The sequence below is a fragment of the Crocodylus porosus genome, unplaced genomic scaffold (genome assembly GCF_001723895.1).
Source record: "Crocodylus porosus isolate Cpor-Errol unplaced genomic scaffold, CroPor_comp1, whole genome shotgun sequence".
Taxonomy (NCBI): domain Eukaryota; kingdom Metazoa; phylum Chordata; order Crocodylia; family Crocodylidae; genus Crocodylus; species Crocodylus porosus.
Genome location: NW_017728886.1, coordinates 32,446,147 through 32,466,911, shown reverse-complemented (window position 1 = coordinate 32,466,911; position 20,765 = coordinate 32,446,147). Strand labels below are relative to the sequence as shown.

At 36.8% G+C, this 20,765-nt stretch overlaps 1 protein-coding gene across 5 annotated transcripts in view; it reads left to right on the top strand.

Annotated features, from left to right (window-relative positions):
- MLLT10 (myeloid/lymphoid or mixed-lineage leukemia; translocated to, 10) overlaps nt 1–20,765 on the top strand; it is a 241,484-nt gene that overhangs the window by 206,976 nt on the left and 13,743 nt on the right. For all 5 annotated transcript variants that reach the window (XM_019532240.1, XM_019532231.1, XM_019532222.1 and 2 more), the window contains 6 exons: nt 6,131–6,248; nt 7,576–7,645; nt 11,626–11,780; nt 13,871–14,059; nt 15,081–15,169; nt 15,300–15,661. In XM_019532240.1, the coding sequence (XP_019387785.1) occupies nt 6,131–6,248; nt 7,576–7,645; nt 11,626–11,780; nt 13,871–14,059; nt 15,081–15,169; nt 15,300–15,661 (983 nt within the window). The remainder of the gene's footprint in view (nt 1–6,130; nt 6,249–7,575; nt 7,646–11,625; nt 11,781–13,870; nt 14,060–15,080; nt 15,170–15,299; nt 15,662–20,765) is intronic.

The following is a 20,765-nucleotide window of genomic DNA, read 5'->3' as shown; positions in this document are numbered from 1 at the left end:
ATATAAATAAAGTATCTAATGGCTTTTACATATCAATGTGTTCATTAATAGACTATCCTCCTTGGGTGAGAAGTTGCTTTTTTCACTTTTAAGTTAGCATTGGACTTCTTCCTTGGTTCTTCCATTTGTATTTGTCTGGTATATTTTGATGGTATTATTTAGATTTGTTTTATTATAAACAATTCCTGAAAAGGGTTTTTGGGTTTTTTAAAATCATAAGGATAGTTCAGTTTAATAAAAGTATAGCTCTCTCATTGATAGAAAACTTTCAGGATTTTGAAGTATTTGGTTTAAAGGGGTCATTTTTTCAGAATATTCTTTCCAGAGAAGGAATAATTGAAAGGCCCTTGGTAGATGTTTGGTTTTTGGTACCATAAAGCTGATAGTGGATAAAGTGGGATTTACTGTAGGAAGTAAAATATGCTGTTCCGACTTTCAGTCACTGGTAGTGCTGCAGTCTTTTCACTGAAGAATCTATCTGCTCGATTATTTTAACTTTTATGATGAAAATGACATTAACATAAAAAGAAATGACAAAGACAGATGAAAGCATTGGTGATGCTTAAATAGGTGGTTCTCTTGAAAGGATAATTCAGAGATGCAGGTTGAGAGATCCTATTTATATCCTGTCTTACTGTGTATACTTGAAATGTTGATATGGTGCCAATGGGAAAGAAATGCTGAAACATTTATCTTTATTGAGCATTTATTTTGATTTTTGATTACACCTGTTTCATGGCTATCAGGAAAGTACTAGAAAGTTTGTGTATTTTTCCATAGGAAGCTAAAGTTTAGATTGTTCCTGAACAGCATATTCCTGTCTTGAGTTAAGGGGAATTGTATGCAGCTAGAGCCCAAGAAGGAATTCTGCTGGCTCAGCCACCTTCTCCTGGTTTTCCCTGTCAGTGTGTGCTGCTGCAGCAGCATTTTAACCACCCTTTAAATGGTCTAACAACAGTGTATGTAGCAGAGGTGCCAGTATTTGGAGGGGAGAATGATGTTTTGCAACAAGTCTTCCACTCCTTGTACAACTTTAGATAGTACTTCCATGGGAGTTGAGGTGGTGAGGGTCTTTGTGCATTTTTTCCTTCCTCTACACTCCTTAAGATAGCCAACCATTATCTGACTCCAGCTATTTAACTGAAATTTGTAAAATGACAGGGATAGATATTTTCACAGATACAATTTTATTTTTTTTCCTAAATTTCTCATATTTACTCTTGCATAATTAAAGACAGGAAGGTTTGCACTTCACAGAAAAAGTGATTGGTATTTTTGAGTTCAGATTGTGTACATCATTCATAGATATTTTTATTGCATTATGATCTTATTTATTACTAAATTAATTTTCATCACAATATAGCTTTTTATTTTAATTTTGACTTAGCTATTAATATTGCATTTCTTATAAGTAGCATTTGCCATTGATTTATACTATATTGTTAGTTTCCAAGATGACTGCCTTCTCCTTCCTTAATTACAGATCTTCATTCTACAAAACTGATCAGTTATTTGAAAAATATCTGATAATATCCTGTCTTTTTTTAAAACATGCTTAATGCTTAAACAGATTACATCTGCAGTTTTTCATTGTTATGTGCTTTAAAAACCCTACACCAAGTTTGGTGCACCTTATTTATAGAAATATGTTGTTACTAAATTAGTGTTGTGTGGTCACCTGAATTGTTTTTAATTCATATAAACAGCAACAGGAGTTGAACTTTCTGTGGTTATTGGTGCTTTCTGTCAAAGAACTTGCATTGAAATATGAGCAAACTAATAGCATTGCTAAATATTACAGCTTTAACTGTATCAGTTTGTTGTATGTAGTTGAGGGGTGCAGGCAACTTAAAACAGAAGTAAGAATATATTTTTATTTTAAATGAAGATAACATTTGAGATTTTTCTGGACTCAAGTAAGCAATGAAATCTTCCATTTACTTTAAAGAATCATCATAATATTTTTGGTTTTAAAGTACTAGGAGTGATTTTTTTTTTTTCAGTCAAAAAGGAAGAGATTTATTGATTCGATATTAACTGATTAAGAAGCAGTCTTGGTACTGGTTGTTCAGCTCATCCATGTTGTCCTATCATGAATGAAGGAGAGTTCAGTAATGGTTTAACTACAATTAAATCCCTCCCCTTTCTTTATGGAAACTCAACTGTAGGCATTTCAGCATTAGCCTAAACAATGGTTTTGAATATGTTAAGCCCCTAACAATTAGGGAGCAGTTTGGGGCATTGAATAATGTCGAATGATGCAATTGAACCTGACAGCTTCAACAGTCAGCCTACTCATGGGACCTGAAAGTTGTTCACACTTGGTTTCATCTCTCATCACACGCTGAGTATTAAAACCTTACTGGTGTGGAGCTGAGACAGAAATGGGGCCTGTTATCAGAAAATATTTCATAGCATAAAACTTGAAAGGATCAGGGGAATATGCACTCTCTTGGGTACTCACATTTTTTAAACCCTTCTAATGTAAATATTGTTGCTCTATTCTCTTTGGCTTTTTTGGCAGCTGTTTGTAACTTTATTTTAAAGAGAGAAACTTTTTCCCTGGAATATCAACTTAGTCCAGTCATGACAGTTAATATTTTTTGTTAATTTTGCAAATGTTAATTCTGTTTAGGCAAAATAAAGTAATTTTTACATTATTCTGAAGCAATATACATGTTATAACATTTCACAAAGTATATATTTTGTTCACATGTAATTATTCTACTCGAATAATTATCAACAAAACTAAAAGATATATATGGTTAGCCTTTATATTATATGATAAATACATTAGATGGTCAATCAAAATATTCATCATTTTATAGTAGTCAGTTGTTTTTTGAATTATAGTGAAATAGCCAGCTTTATTGTGTGTAGCTTGGTTGCTTTATTGATTTTCCTATATGAAAACAAATACTGCATACTTCCAGTTAGACCTAATTTTTCCAGTTGGAATCCTTTTGAGGAAGATGTCTGTATTTATATACAATAAATGAGTGAATGAATAAATAAATATAAAATGTTTAGTTAACTCTTTTATTAGAATTTGTACAAGTACATTTTAGTTGTGTTGCATGTAGGCTGTTAAATAGGATTAGCTGAAATACAGAATACTACAGCTTTAAAAATGCTGCATTTGAGAACAAGTTTCAATCTGGTGACCTTAATGTGTATTGACAGGATGATTGCGCATTTTTAATAAATGCTTGCTACAGCCTGTTTCAACTGTGAGTGAAACATGAAGCTCCTGTTTCACCTTTAAATAATGCAGTACTCTAATACCTTCCTTACTTTCCTGTCAGATGTAGTTGTCATATACATAGTCATGTTTTTCAAATCCATATTCATGCCACTTTTTGTCCTCATTGAAAGAGTACACTTCTAAGTTTTAAAATTTACCTGCAGCTACTTGAGCAATTTTGTTAATGTGACTTTTTTCCTTAGAGGGTTGAATTAGGTATGTGATGTGACTAGGAATTTTGTAGTTATAGCTTACGTCACAGGAAGCCTTAAATATTTAAAATGTAAACAGGGGTATACACTTAGGCAGTGAACCACCACTTGTGAAAATCCTCACATTTTTAAATATTGCTTAAATTATGCCAACCCTTTTGATCTAGTATGTCAGCCCACTTAGCAAACATTAATTTCTTTGATGTCTTTGTTTTGTGCTTTGATGGTTCCTCAAGAGAGTCTTGCTACTCCTTTCAAGATACTTAGATAATTTTAACTAAATTCATCTAGATCTACTTACGAAAATCTCTGTGCTTGTTTCAGTTAACTAAACAAACTGTCCTTGCTGGTTATTGCAGTTCTGCGCTAAAGTATACACTTAATTGTAACCTTAGGCATACAAAGTTTCATGGTTTTTATTAATCTCCCTGCAAATTGTATAACAGTATGAGGAAATAAATTCAGTCTGCTATAGATGTCAGCCTTGCAGTCTTAAAAAGGTGGTGCTTTAAACTTCCTAAACTTAAAAACCAATACAACATCAATTGTGTTTACTAAAGGGCAGAAATGCATTCACATAATTTATACCTACTGCAATTAAATTTAAAGTTAATGGTGCTTTACTTTCTTCTTATTATTTTTTAAAATAGGGGGGTAGATACAGTATTTAGTTAAGTTACTGTTTGTTAAAGTTTTCTTAGTGGAAGAATTTAAACAGAAATTTTTCACTATTATTTCTTTGAGAAAAAAGATTTTAAAGGTTACTAGCAACTAATAATAGTTGAGTTGGAGTCATGCTATAGGTGTTTATTGAGGAAAACAGCAGGAGCTGTTCAGTGTTGCCTGCCTTCATCAGTAAGTGTCACTGTACTTATGTGCTACATTTCAGGGATGTGTTGGCATAAACAGGTAAAAGAAAAGACCCTACAGTATTTTAAAGGCTATATGACTTATTCACATTCATTCCAACAGAAATATAATGTAATTGTGTAGATACTGAAATAAGGGCCAGATTTTACATTCCTAGTGAAAGTGTGTGTTTAGGGCTGTATGTTCTTGTATCTGTTGAAATGATAATTGAAAAAAAAACATTTTCTTATATAATTTCCTATTTATTTAAGCTGTGCTCATTCTAACATTTTATGTAACAATAGAAAAAATTGAATGCAAGTACTCAACATGATTTTGCATCAGTATACAGTAAATATAGCACATTGAAAACAGTTGTATGAATTTATAAAAGTCCATTCATCAAATTTAATATGTTGGCAAGAAGCCAAAACTTAATGGTAGCGTATGATTTTTTCCAGAGACACAGTTTGTAGTCTATAATATTTTTCTTGTAATAACCAGTATGCTTCTCTTGTCTCCTGTGTGCAGTTATACATGTCAAAATGTCCTGCAACTTGAGTTCTTTGCTGTCCACCTTTTTTTTTATTTAAAAAAATAAGCATTTTTTCTTCTGAAACCCTGACATGTTTCTAAAATGTTCCTATTAAGGGTATTATGTATATAATCTCACAGGTTGTTTAACTGTTTTTCTGTAAGCATAAGAGCACAGACATAAAATCTATTTTTTTCATTCTGAAAGTGTTTTAATGGAAGGCGAATGCAAAATCTTCCATCAGTGACAGCACTTCGTGTGTGTGATAGTGTTTCCAAAATTCCGTACTTAAGGCAGATTTGTTCTTCGAAAGGGAGAAAGATATGCAGCCAAGGAAGAAGGTATTTTTATTGCATTGGATTATGCAAGATTTTGGCCAGCCTCCTTAGCTTCATCTGTTTAAGGGTTCATTTTCACTTGTTTGGCACAAGTCCCAGCAGAGACCTTCAGAATTGTGGTTAGCAACATGAATGAACACAAACTTTGGACGAGCTCTTCAGTAAGTAGAGCTGGCCTACTGCCAAAAATACAGTTCCTTATATGGGGTCAGGGCAAAGCTGTGATTCGTTGAGCCCTGTATTGTATAGAAAACATACTTGTAATGGCTGTTTGCTTTCTTTAAAATAAAACAAAACAAAACAAAACAAAAAAACACCAGGCTTCCAAGTCTATCAAAATAGGAAGTAACAAAATACTGTGCAGGTTTTACTAATGACAGACTAGAGCAAAGGAAATATGGCTCTGCGTATTTAAACTATAGAGCTGAAAGTTGGACCTTTTGACCTCCACAGCCGGCTTGTGATGTAAGGAACCCAAGCATTTGTGAGACATCTGTTGTCTACCTGCCCTTATTTTGTAAATGGTTTAATAAGATTAAATAATTAGTAAGATAACCACATGGTCGCCATGCTATTAAGTCCTAGCATTGATTGCGTACTTCAGAATTGTAAGCAAGTCCGTACATCCTGCTATATGCTGATCACTTTAAAGTTTCCAGTGAAACATTTTTAACATATTTGTACAGTACATTTTTTAAAATATTGTCTTTTTGCTTAACAATATAAAAGAAAATTATAACATACATTTTAAACTTCAATATGTTCAGAGGTGCTGTGTTACCCTTTTCTCAATTTGATTTGAAAATTACTAGTGAAATTTAAAATAGTAATTAATTGTTAGTTATTTTTATATAAAAATACATAACTCATTAGGAATCCTGCCTTCAAATATTTTAAGAGATTTTCTTCTAGATGTTGTTTTAAGGATTTTAGTTTAATCATTGTCTTACAGGCAAACAGTCTACCTGGATCTTCCCTCAGTTTGCCTTCATCCCACATGTATGGCAATAGACTGAATCCTAATTCATCAATGGCAGCACTTATAGCTCAGTCTGAAAACAGTCAAGCAGGTAAGCTTACTAGAACTGTTCTAAACCTCTGCCTGTTTTCCTGACTTTAAATTTTTCGAAAAAGATTGCTGTTTTTATTTCTGAATTCGTGCTTCAGGATTTAGTTAGTAAGCCACTGTATACAGTTGTTACATGTTGGAAATTAAATTCTTTGTTGTACTGCAAAATAGCTATGCATTTTTTACTGTCTGAAATGTAAATGTTTAAGCAGAGCCATCAGCAGGCAGGAATGCAACAATGTCTCTTGTGACTTTTGTGATTGATGTGTTCAGTTCTCAGCTCTTTGCAATGAAAGTAACATAGCTTTGGGTTTTGTCGTGAATAGTTTAAACCTTTATTTGCATAATTCATGAAATTGTATTACATACAACTTTGCATGAAAGAGATCCTGTTAGAAAACTTCTACAGTGTTTAATAATCCTGTGAATATTTACCAATTGACATTTTGTAACATTGGTCTCTTCTGCAGTTTTAATGAGGCACTGGATTTGCTTTGTTTCATTCCATCCTTAAGGATTTGTTGACATGTCCTAGTAGTCATGCCCGTTTGGGGGAAGGGAATGAGTTTAGCAGTTTACCAAGAATGGATCAGTCATGTCTTTGCCCTCTAAGAGGTCAGAGGTGACTTGACTCAGAATAGGGGGAGGGCAACCTTGAAGGGGGCAGATAGGGTTATTTTATTGAGAGGCCATAGGGAAAATAACCCTTTTCAGTCCTTCCCAGCAAAACGTTTCTGTATATTTAATGAGGGCTTTTTGTTTGTTTTTTATACTACCTTTTAGCAAGAATCTTTCCTGTGCTTTTCTTTATAAACAATAGCAATGTATGAAGTAAACAGTTTAATAATATATTTTCAGTATATCTTTAGAACAATGTATAACTGTTAGTTGTGGTGGTAAGTTAATACATTGTATATTTTATGAGTTGTCTTGGGATGCAAAGTGTTAAAAAAAATACAAAGCATCAGGATTTGCTGTGATAAGCATACAGATTAGCTGTCCACAGCTGTGATTCATTACTTTCACCGTAGAAATTAAAAGTGGCTGAGGGGAGGGTGCTGCAAATGCAAACCACGCTTCTGTGCTGTAAAACTGAAAAGAATAAAAGAACTGAACATAATCCATGGCCTGCAACACCCACAGAAATGTGTAAGGACAACACCTTACATGCTACAGTTCAGCAATTTTAAACTAGCTACATGTTCAGCCTTCAGTAGTAACTGCAGGTAGTGGTTAAAGTTTAATATATTTTATAATATCTACAGCAGCTTTTAAAACTCTTATCTAATAAGAGTCCTTTTATCAGCTGTGAAATATTTACACTGCAGATCAAGATCTTGGAGATAATAGCCGCAGCCTTGGCAGGGGAGGTTCACCCAGAGGAAGTCTCTCACCACGGTAAGCATTATTTACATTGCAGAGTGCAAGCAAAGGAACCGTTTTAAGATTTGGAAACTTCTTTATCTTTTATCAGTAGTGCATATGTTTGTTAAGACTCTAAAGAATTATGTAGATAATTTGTGCATCCAAGCAGTTAAAAACTCTCCTTATATTTACTGAAATAGTAATGAATTGGTGTGCACATTGAAAGAATGGCTTTAGGAGGAAACTTGAAAGTGACCTGTTTATTTTTATTCTTATGATATATTAGATTTTCTGTATACCTGTTTTTGCTAGTATAATTCATATTATACCCTCCCCTCTCTCTTCCCCCTCACAAAAATTCCTATAGAACTACAGATTACAAAATTATGGTAATTTGACTTTAAAGGAAAATAAAAGCCAAATTAGATTTAGGAGCACATATTTTTACATAAAAGGAAAACTGCATCAAATTTGTTTCCAATAACCTTATTTTATTTTCTTGTGAATGTGATTGCTGTATTGAAATTTGATACCAAAATTCTCTGGCTAGAATTGTGTGTCCATATCATAGTTATAAGTCTTGCTATTAACATGTTTTTAAATAATAGTATTTGAACATTTTTTGTAATAGTGGAATTTTTAAAGTATTTTAATTGAGATGGAACATTGTGTGGTGTTGGTTTTTTAAAAGTTTAAATATACTTGTTTTGGATACATTTCTATATGAGTTATCTTATCTTAAAGATGCTGTTGTGCTCCTTACTTGGGGACTGACATCACTGGGAATTTTGCTCAAGATTGCAGAATACAGCTCTTGAGTTGTTATAATACTAGAAAATTGTAACTCTATTCTGCTGTTACAGTCTAAGGAACTGTTGTAGAAAGTTATAGTAAATAAAACTTAATCAGGTAATTAGTCATGTCCATTTCTGTACTGTTGGGCGCTGTTACATTTCCTTGCGTACACAGGTAATCTGTGAAGCAAATGTGATTAACGTTATGAAATGATTTTAAGGGTGCTTACACACACAATTCCCAGAGAAATAAATGGAAACCATATTCATTTTCACTTCTGAAAACTAGGTAATTAGATTATTAGTTTATATGTGCTTCTATCCAAAAAAACGAAGTTAAAAGAGCATTATCAAGATTACAGGATAATCAATAGTTAGGCTATGTCAGAACCTAACTGTACCTTAATTCAGCCCCATTATGTGTATACACTGTGCGATTATAATTATATCTCATATTGCCTCTCTTTCATGTGTTTTCATCTGGACTTTACGTGGCCCACAGTAATCCAGAACTGCAATATAAGTTTAGCCCCAGTGTAGACAGACTCTGGGGTATTTATATGCTTAAATCCAAAATTTCCATTAAGCATGTGTGAACTGTGATTTTTTTTTTTTACTGAGGCTACTTATTTGGCTAAATTGCACAGGTATTTCACAGGGATGGCAAGAGGTACATGCTTGATACAGTAACCACCATGAACCACATTTCAAGTTCCTTCTTCAACACATAGTGTGGCACTAGAGCTTTCCAAAGAAAGAGTTGGCAAAACATTTTAACTAGGCAAAATAAGTTTTGCGGTTTTTGGGTGATATTAAACTAGAAAAAACTCTTGAAAAAGACATTCAACTTGGAAAATTGTCAACTGATTAAATTTGGCAACCAGCAATTTGAGCTACTTACCCTGCCTAAATAAAGAGCTATATAACTGTTATCTATCTAATGTATTTTCTACCAGCTGATTCATCACTCCTGGGACTATTTTTAACATTGAAATCCTGAGCAACTCTGTATAGTTGCTGTTCATTAAAAAGACAATATAGAAGTTCATTTAATTGCATTATGTGAAACTCCATAGCACCCCCATCCATCCCTTAAAACGTGTTTTATTTAAATGGAGTAGTATAGAAATATTTTTGGACCTTATTTATGGTGACCTGTGTAACTCACTTAAGAGTTGTGTAGCCATTCAGGATTCCTGCCATATTGTATTTATGCCATGCTTCAATAAATGTATCTGTTTACACTTGCACACACATATATAACCATACATCATAAAGATAAATATTGGTGTGCATAGCACATAAATGAATTTCCTTTTGCCAAGGAATCTCTACTTTTTCCAAGGATAAAGCACATTTTAATCTAAAAACCAGAAAATGATTTACACTAAAAACTGTATGAAATAGTTTTGAATATTTCTGTATGTTCCTGTATAAATGGAGTTAGGCTAAGAAAGTAAACAGTGACGCTCTGACCCTACAAGAACTAGAAAGCAAGTATGGAAGAGGATGAGAAGCAAGTTATACAACTGTGTATTCATAGACTGATGCAAGGGCTGCTGTTTTCAGTGATGCACAGTACAGAGCTTTCTAATCTTGTCATCTTGTCTAGAAAATATTAGTGCAGCATAATGTATTGTTTGTTTGTTTAAGTAGGGGATTCTATACAAAGTAGCCACTTCCCATCACTTCAGATAACTGATACTGTTAAGATACTGTCCTCACAGAACTGAAGTAATTTTGGGACTAAACCCTGTTTTGTTTTGGTTAATGAACCACATATTAAATGAGCGTTTATATACATAAGAGAGAGATCTCATATATACACATTTTCAGTTTGCTGATTATTTTTTTTCTCTTAATCGTTAATCATCACTGCTTTCACTTGTATCAGATACCAGACAAGCTGGGAGGACATCCAGTGTTTGGGTAATTGGAGTCCAGATAATTGACTCTACTGTAGTTCATAGTGACTTTTGAGACTGTTTTTGGCCTACCTTCCTTATGTCTCATACATGCTATTGAGCTGTCATCTCTTACTACCGCACTGCCAAGAGTGATGTCCAATTTTTGTTGTCCATTTGGAGGAGCAACCTGTACAAATCTACAAAACTATTGGATTATCATCTGAATGTTTCCTTAAAAATTACCTGTGCTGTTGTTTAGGTATCTAATGTACAGTGACCACTGCTTGTTACACCAATCACAGTTGACTCTCTGATTCTTGTGTCTGTCTCTATTCACCTGTTTTCCTTTGTCTTTATTTGGAAGTTAAGAGCTTTTTCGTGTTTGTTTTTATTGGGCCTAAAACAGTTGAGCCCTGATCCTCAATTGGGGCCCATTGTTGCTGCCACAATATAAATAAGTAATAAGTGAGGACCTGAGCCATAGATTATTAAACTAAAAAGAAGGATACTAGTTCACTGCAGTGGGCTTGGATCTGACTGTCTCAATGAAGCATAGAGCCATGCACTTCAATTATGGAGTTAAAAAGATACTCTGAGGAACTGTTGTGTTTAAATATTACTTATTTACCTTTTCTGATGAGGAAGAAGTCCTTGAAATAGCATTTAAGGGGTAGATAGACCCTATGACAACCTTCTGCAGAGTGGTGGGTTTTCCTTGAATGAGACAGCCTATGGAACATGCAATATATGTTCATTCAAAGGCAGTGCATTAATGCATATGGCAAAGGGGCAAAGTAAGGTTTGGATAGACGGTCTGAATTTTATTAATTTGAACTTTTGAGTACTACTTTAGTGGTCTTGTTTAAATGAATTAATACTTCTCAGTCACTTAAAAATATTTACATGGATTTTGGAGCTCATCAAACAACAGAATTAGGTTGGACCTATATACTTCAGGTTTCATTATTGCAGTAATTTTAATAAGGGTTCATATTTTACTTTCCAGGTTTGTCTAGATCTTTTATTTTCCTATTTCTTGCTCTAGAAATTTGTGCTGTACAAATGCAGGAAATACTCTTTGTCATCTAATTATTATATTAGCTTGCCTGAGCAAATTTTGAAGCTGAAGTATTTTGGTCTTTTGTTAAATTCTGGGTAATGAGAAAACAGTGATTTTTGATGTTTAACTTAGTGTAGAAAGTCGTGGGTGGTAGTTGCTAGGGGCCAGCCTAAGGTAAGAAATTTTATCAACCCTTAGTTAAGTAGTTATTTTTCCATCCTTTCAACATGTAAATTGCAATGTTTCCAACAGATCGCCTGTAAGCAGCTTACAGATTCGCTATGATCAGTTGGGGAACAGTAGTGTGGAAAACTTGCCCCCGGTAGCTGCCAGCATAGAACAGCTTTTGGAGCGGCAGTGGAGTGAAGGACAACAGTTTTTATTAGAGCAGGGCACCCCAAGTGACAGTAAGTATTTACATTTTCTCATATTACTGTTTTGTTGTTGGACAGCATTATGAATAAACTGTCACTCAGTGGTTGTCTAAGATTTTATAATGACTTGTTTTTCATTTTATGCTGCATATATTACCTCTGCATATATTATTCACCTAAGCTCTGATGCAGCACTTTCCTTCAATTTCCAAGCACTTCATGAAAGAGGTCAGTATCATTATCCCCATTTTATAGATGGTGGCTCTGAGGCACAGAGGAAGTGACATACCCAAGATTACCCAGCAGGTCATTTGCAAGGAAATTAGCCCAAGTCTTTCAAATTCCAGGCCTATGCTCTACTTACTAGGCCATACTGCCATGAATGTTAAACACTTGGTTATTGTAAAGGCAAAACTCAGTTCTGCTTCATATTATGGGATGCCAGGTGACAAATGGAGACATTTCTTTCAGAGGCTTATTTCTTATACTTTAAATGTAAGCTACCCACTTCCATTGTTGTGAGAAACAATGGAATATTTTACAAAGATTGTGCAGGCCCCCTGCATCACCTTTGTATTTCTTTTATATTTTACATTTCTTAGGAAATTCACATTTTGAGTTAATGATTGTGTTTTCAAGAGTTGTTGGACAAAATGAAATAGCTGAAAAATAAAAGATGACAAAGATTAAATGAAAAAATAGATTTTAATTGACGTTATTAATAAACAGTAATAGATCAACATCATCAAATTTGATTAAATAGTTTTAGATCAAATTATTTTTATACTGTATCATTTGTGTGTGTAGTTTATTGAACAATTTATTCGTTGTGGTGATGGTTAGTGAAGTGCCATCTCGTTGGTAATTTTATGAATGGTACCCTGACAAAAATGCTAATTGTGAGGAAATTCATGCAGGGATAATCCTTTAAACATGATAGCTGGAGGACAGGTTTAGCTAAGTCTTATTGCATCTCATTTGGGCACACTGAGGGTTCCTTTGTATGTTCTTGAAGAGGAGGGATAAAAGCTAAATCCTTGGGAAATTACCAGATGTGCCTATACCAGTAGACTTATGTCTGTAGTAGGCCCAGAGGTCATGTTAAACAAATATCATTTAGAATTAAAAAGTGGCTGTCCCTGTGGCAGTACAACCATGCTCTAGGACTATTTGGGACAGCCAAGTTCTGAAACAAAATCAGAATTTAAGGAAATGTTCATGGTAGAAGCTGGGCCTGCTCAGAAGATGATGCGCTTTATTGGCAAAGCAGGGGTGGTAACTGCGGTGCTCATATAGTGCTCCCTGCTGGGTGATCTATAGATTGGCACAGAAAGCAACTGGAAGATATGGCCTCCAGCAAGGTGCGTGTTGATTCAAAAGCAATAAAAGAAATGGGGTAAAAGTTTTTCATTGATTATATAAATTTGCAATTTAGTTGACTGTCAACTAATAATGCTTTCAAAAACCTATTAAGAAAAGCGTGTGAAAAAAAGTTTTCTATTGTCTGCATAACAGAGCAGTCCCTTTTTCACATAATTTCCTTAAAAAAAAATACCAACAAAACATTATTAGTTCATTGCATAAAAGCAATATGTTTCAGGCCTTTTACTGTTTTGAGAGTTGTAGTTGAACTCTATAACCCACACAGAATAGACAATTCATAGCTACTCTGCTGACTTGTCTGTCATTAAAGGAATCTTGTTTTTACTTTTGCTTCAAAGACCAAGTTAGCAGAAAACATATTGAAATAAAATTTGCTCAAAATGAACACAAAACGTGATGGTGAACTGTCTATGCAGAAGCAACAATGCACCCAGTGGAAAAACAGCAATTGTCAAACTGTGACCTTTTTGCTATATATATCCATATTTTAAACTGTGTGTGTCTGGCTTCAGAAGGGAAGAGTTGACTATATATGAGTATGTGTTTTCATTAATTAGTTGGGTAGATTTTTACTGTTAAATAAGCTCTGTTAATGGTCAGTATTGATTGAATGTGTAACTAGTGATCTGAAGAATATAACCACTGTTGAAAATGTTAGCACATTTATGGAATACTCTTGCAATAAAGAAAAATACCATAAATGTGGCTACAAGTGATTATAATTATTAGTTGTTGTCTAGTTTTAGGAATGCTGAAGTCATTACACCAACTTCAAGTTGAAAATCGACGGCTAGAGGAACAGATTAAAAGTCTAACTGCAAAAAAGGAGCGACTTCAGCTACTAAATGCACAGCTTTCAGTTCCCTTTCCAACAATAACTTCAAACCCCAGCCCATCTCATCAAGGGCATACGTTTCCAGCACAAGCTGGTAAGTAGAGAAGAATGTTTTCCAAAGTGCTTTCCCAAAGTAACCAGAAGGTAGGGTTACCATACAGCTGGGTTTTCCCAGACATGTCCTCTTCTTTGGCCCCCCATGCTGTGTCCGGGCCAGTTCTTAAAATTAGAGCAAATGTCCAGGTTTTTTGCTGTTCCTCTGTTCTCCTGGGCTGGCTGCTTGCGCCTGGGAGCAGTGGGCAACGTGATTGGCTGTTGAGGGTCACATGCTCCCCGCGCAGGCCCTGGCAAGGCAGGTAGAGAGACTGTGTGTGTGCATGCTGCTTGGACAACAGTGCTGGGGGGCGGAGGAAGGGGTTGCAGGACAGGAGTGAGGGGCACCGGTGGGGCAGGGGGCTGCAGGGCTGGGGGGGAAAGGGGCTGTGGGTTGGGAGTAAGGGAGGGTGCTGGGGAAGCAGGGGTTTAGGAGCGAGAGGCAGGGCATGGGCATATCACTGTCGTGTCCTCCCCCCCCCCGTGTCCTCTTTTTTTGCTGCTGAAAATATGGTAATCCTTGGTGATTTTTCTGAAAGATCTGTTTTATTCCTGTTGGTCATGAATGGGAAAGAAGTATATGTATATGAAAAGAACAGAGTTATTATAATTTTTGCATGTTTTAATTATCTTTAGTATATAGTATGCATATATATGAAAATCAATAAAGATATTTTTGTTGGAGAAAAAATGGCAAGTTTATATTGGACTGGGGGATTTATCAAGCAGGGTAGAGAAAAGCTTTACTTGTATATTCATTGTACATTTTGCAGAAGCCAGAAAAGGCTACATTTTTTTCTTATGCTTTGAACACATCAATTGCCTTTTCATTAGTCAGTTAATAAATATTTTACTTGGAATTGTGATTAATGTAAAGTTTTGGGGTTTTTCTTAGTTTTATGTAGTGTATGTGTGTGTGTTCTACATCAATGTTCTCTTGAAATAAATCATTCTGAAAATGTTAAAAGTATTAACATGTAAGATGTAGGAAATTAACAACATTTTTTTAATGATTACTTCAGCACCTAGCACTGATTCCTTGAACAGCAGTAAGAGTCCTCATCTGGGAAACAGTTTTTTACCTGACAATTCCCTTCCTGTATTAAATCAGGTAATTTAAAAAAAAAATTGTTGTGTTTTCTAGACTTGTTATAAATTAACTTTATCTTTGAATTCTGGTGCTGTTTTTGTCTTTGAAATTCTATGCCACTGAGGGGCTTTTTGTTTGTTTTTACATTAAGGAGATAACCTCCAGCGGACAAAGCACCAGCAGTTCATCAGCCCTTTCCACTCCACCACCTGCTGGGCAAAGTCCAGCTCAGCAAGCCTCAGGAGTCACAGGAGTTCAACAGGTCAATGGTGTGACGGTGGGGGCACTAGCTAGTGGTATGCAGACTGTAACATCCACCATTCCTGCAGTGCCTGGTGTGGGTGGAATAATTGGAGCTTTGCCAGGTAACCAGCTGGCAATCAATGGAATTGTAGGGGCTTTAAATGGGGTAATTCAGACCCCTGCCACAATTGCTCAAAACCCATCTCCTCTTACTCATGCAACTGTGCCACCTAACGTAGCGCATCCTCTGCCAACAACACTCAATAACAGGTAAGAATTTTACTAAAATACAATTTCTGTTTCTTACTTATGATGTATATTGTGTTGCAATATTAACTTATTTTTAAACATTAAGTTACTTTATTTAGTGTTTGGTTTAACTGGTGTTTTTTCTGAATTGATTCCTGTGGAGTTCTATATAAGACAAATGCTACAAGTGGAAAAAATTAATTACAGCATGCCCATAGATGATAATGTTTTAAAATTAGTAGTATTTTTTTTAAATGAAACAATTCTGCCATCCAAGTTTTCAGGCTTTATTGAGAATATCGGCGAAGGTCCATCTGTTTCTTAAATTTATTTTTGCTTCTACATGTCCTTTGGTCATTTTCATTAATGCATTGGAATGGACCTGAATAGGTCACTCACAAGAAATAGCCTTGGTTCCATTGTACTGTTATTTCAGTAGTTGTAAAGCAACATTAATAATACTTGGTAGTTTTGGAGTGATGTTGTAGCTATGACGGTCCAGGAAATATGCAAGAGACAAGGATTTTTGTGTGTGACATCTTTTATTGAACCAACTACATGGTTGGAATAGGCTAAAACAAGCTTTAGAATGCAATACATCTTTCTTCCAGTTTCTGCATTATACATTATATGTCTAAAAGTTGCATTACATTGAAGAATATTTAGTTTACAAAAACATACACTCAACATTGGGAAAGAACAAATGTATAGTTGTGCATACAATCTTAATTTCCCCCCCTTTATACATCTACCCTGTACTTTAAATGAGGCAGGGATCTTGTGGAAAATGGCAAGTAGTCATATGAGAAGACTGCACTATAATGCAGCAGCATTAAGGTTGCAAGGACAGCCATATAAATCTTTAATTTCCCAACTACTAAGTGCTAGAAGTTCTTTTAAAATAAGGTTATATATATCGTAAGGGTTTTTAAATGGGTTGGAGGCCGGGATGGAGGGGAACAAACAAGCAGTGAATTCTGTAGCAATCCCTCCCCCAACCCTTTCATAAAAAAACCTTCCTCAAAAAACATCAAGAATAGCCCAGACTGCTACCACTTGGGCTATAGAACTAGTTACATTAATTGGCAGTACTGGACACCTGTTAACCCAGATGGAGGTGGGGGAAAATTGGAGAAATTGCAGACAGAACTGAGCCTGGTCCAGCTGATTCTCTCTTACTGTCCCTTTACTATGAAATTGTGGGAGCTCCAACCCAGAAAGGGTGCCCTCAAAAAGACTTTTGGCTTTGGGAGGGAAGCCAAGCTCTGTCATCTTCACACCCACATTCCTAGCCCTGCTCTGATAGCTCCTAAATATTCCCAGTAAATGTCATCGCTGCCTATGGCTGCTGCAGTGAGGGATATAAGCCCAGCATGTGTGTGCACTTTTGTATTCCATTATTATTTTGACATATAAAATATTCTCAGGAACAACAATAAGAGAAGAGTTATAGCTATTTTTAACCATCTGTATTCCATAAAAATTTAATAAAATTTTGTGGGACAAAGGAAAGACATTTTCTTAGTTCAGGAGCATGCCCCTTATTGAATATCAAAGGTCTGCTGAGAGCTTCCCAAAGAAAATGATCCTTTCATGGGATTTGTTAAATAATCTAAATACAGAGATTCTTACCAGCTTCCTCTGTAATGATCCCCACTCTACCCCAAATATACAGATGGTGTCAAAATGTTTCTGTGTTTTCCTCTACAGGAGGAGCATTAAACGTATACAGTCTGCAGGCCAGATCCGGCCCTCACAGCTGGGTCATCCAGCCCGCAGACTTTTTCCTCAACTCTGGCTGCAATGGGGGACTTTCCCTAGCAGCACCATGGTTTGTTTCTGCGGCTGTAGCCAAGTTGTTGGTTGAGAGTCATGGTGCTGGAGCCCCCTCAGCCCTGCAGGATGAAGTCTGGCACTGTGACTGGCAGCCAGCAGCAACCAGGTGTCTGCAGTATCAGGCTTTTTCCTGTGGTGCTGCTGGGGTTCCAGAGCTACAGTTCTCACCCAGGCACGTGTTTGCTGCTGTGGGTAGAAACTGTGGTGCTGTTGGTTCCAGTGCTGTAGCTCTTGCCTGGGGCTTGTCTGCCACCACAGGGTTTAGCAGCATCTTTTACTAGCAAGGCTGCCAAGGACCCAGGTGAGAGCAGTGGCACTGTAGCCCTAGTAGTACTGTAGGAAAGAAGCCCAATGCAGTGGCTTATTCCTGTGGCAGCAGCCAGAATGCTGGGTCTCTTCCCATTGGGTCCTGGAGTGGGTGCCACATTCACTGAATCTGACATGGGGAAGAAAGGGGACATGGGCCTGATATGGCCTGCTGGACTGGCCCCATGCCATTCATTCAGCCTGTAGACTGGTCCTGTACCACTAATCCGGCCTGCAGGACCAGACAAGTTTGATACCTCTTCTATATAACTTTTCAAGGATCTTGCCATTTTAATTCTGACTATTTGGCTGCAAAAACTCATTTATTCTTTCCCCGTATCTTACCTTAAATACTGTAACCTACTCCTCTGTGGTCTAATACATCACCCATTAGAGTGCATTCAGAATTCTATTTCACAAATTATTTTCCTTGCCCACCCATCTAACCACTTCCTAATATCCAACCTAAATTTTTGCTTGCTGTGGTTTGAGACCATTGCTTCTAATCCTGTTGCCTACAGGCACAGAGAATTATCTATCTCCATCCTCTCTATAATCAAATATTTGAAGACTGTTGTCAAATCCTGTTGTCAAGTTAGTCTTCTCTCTTCCAGACTAAATAATTTTAGTCCTTTCAGCCTTTTCACATTTAAGTCATGTCTCCCAGACTTCTAATCACTTAATTGATTATTACATGCTTTTGTTTATCTTACGCTTCTGGGCTTTGCTGGTCTTCACATGGGGCTGTAAGGAATTTTTTCCATCCTTTGTACATGTATCAAGTTTTTTTGCGTGCGTTAGAAGCATTTAGTGTTGGCTGCAGCCAGTTCTGGGGATTTTCACTTGGCTGTGGTAACGTTTCTGCTGGGACTTAAAACCTGGAGGTTCCTGGATTAAGGGCCTTGCTTCTCCACACAGACCTATCATCACATTCGAGATCAGGAGGGAATTTTACTTCAATGTTAGATTGGTATTGATTTGGAGAGTTTTTGCCTTCTTCTGCAGTATGCCCATACCCCTGGGTATTGGCCTCCTCCTTAACTCTCTTGCTGGGCCTAATAGTTGTGCCAGAAAGTTGTTTGTGAAATTTTTAAGAATAGCTTAGAGAAACACTTGTCTAGGATGATTTGATAGGGATTCTGCCTTAGGCAGGGGGTTGGACTAGATGACCTCATGAGGTCACTTCCAGCCTTATTTTTTTGTGACTCAATGAATCATTTTTGTTCATTTCTGCTGGACTCTTTCCAATCCTTTCTTCTCTTTCTTGAAGTGCAGGGTACAAAACTGGACATAGTACTCCAGGTGAACACCACCAGGGCCAAATAGTGTGGAAGGATCTTTTCCCTTGATTTTCAAGTGGCACTCCTGTTAATACAGTCCAGGATGTTATTGTCTTTTTGCAACAAGAGCATGCTGTTGAGTCATATTCAGCTTATGGTCCCCAGTAACCACCAGGTCCTTTTCTGCAGAGTTGCATCCTAGCCAGTCATTTATCCAGTTTGTATGCATGCATGCTTTTACTCCATCCTAAATGCAGTTATCCGTATTGAATTTCAGTTTATTTGATGTCAGACCATTTCTCCAGTTTATCCAGGTCATTCTGACTCCTGATCCTGTATGCCACAGTGTTTGCAACTCCATCCACCTTTGTGTTATTTGTAAATTCACTAAGTGTGCACTCCACCCCATTCTTCAAATCATTAATAAACATTTCACAGATTTCATAGACGTTAGGGCTGGGAGCTCAGAAGATCGAGTCCAGCCCCCTGCCCCAGGGGCAGGAAGTCAGCTAGGGTCAAAGGATCCCAGCAAGATAAGCGTCCAAACATTTCTTAAAAGTGTCCACAGTAAGTGCTTCCTCCACTTCTGGAGGGAGTCTATTCCAGGTCTTGGGGGCTCAGACAGTAAAGAAGTTTTTCCTTATGTCCAGCCTAAAATGGTCTTGAAGTTTATGACCTTGTCATGCCTTGGGGTGCTCTGGTGAACAGGTGTTCCCCCACATCTTGATGTACACCCCCTAAATACTTACAGGCTGCCACCAGGTCACCCCTGAGCCTGCACTTTTCCAGGCTGAAGAGTCCCATGGCTCTCAGCCTCTCTTCATAAGGCCTGTTCTTAATCCCTCTGATCATGCTCCTCTGGAATCTCAAGCTTTTCCACATCCTTTTTAAATTGTGGATCCCAGAATTGGATGCAGTATTCCAGTTGCGGCCTCACCAAGGCTGAGTACAGCAGGAGGATGACATCCTGAGATTAGCTTCAGAAACATCTGTGGATGCAAGCTAGCATTTTGTTTGCTTTACCAGCTGTGACATTGCATTGGTGGCTTATGTTCATCTCGTGGTCAGTCATGACCCCCAAGTCCCTTTTGGCCATGGTGCTAGTGAGCATAACGAGCCTATAAGCATGATGCAGGTTTTTTCCCCCGAGGTGGAGTACCTTGCATTTATCCATGTTGAATATCATCACGTTTTTATCTGCCCACTATCTAAGCCTATCAAGGTCAGCCTGGATTACCAGCCTATCCTTGGGTGTGGACTCTCTACCCCAAAGATTGGTGTCATTGGCCAACTTAACCAGTCTGCTTCTGACACCAGTGTCCACATCATCAATAAAGATGTTGAAGAGTACAGGTCCAAGGATGGAGCTTTGGGGGGATACAGCTGCTCATGGAGCACCATGATCATTCACTTCCGTGAATATACAAAACATTGCAAGACCCAGGACAGATCCTTGGGGAACCCTATTTGATATCTCACCCCAATTGGATCTTGAGCCATTGATGACTACTTGTTGAACCCAGTGATGCAATCAGTTGTATATCCACTTTCATTTAGACTGTATTTCCTTATCTTACTAATGAGAATGTTGTGAGAGACAGTGTCAAAAGCTTTGCTAAAGTGAAGGTACATCCCCTGCTCCTCCCTCCCATCCCAAACCTGTCACCTAGTCATAGAAGTCCCCTCTATCAAGTCCCCTCTAT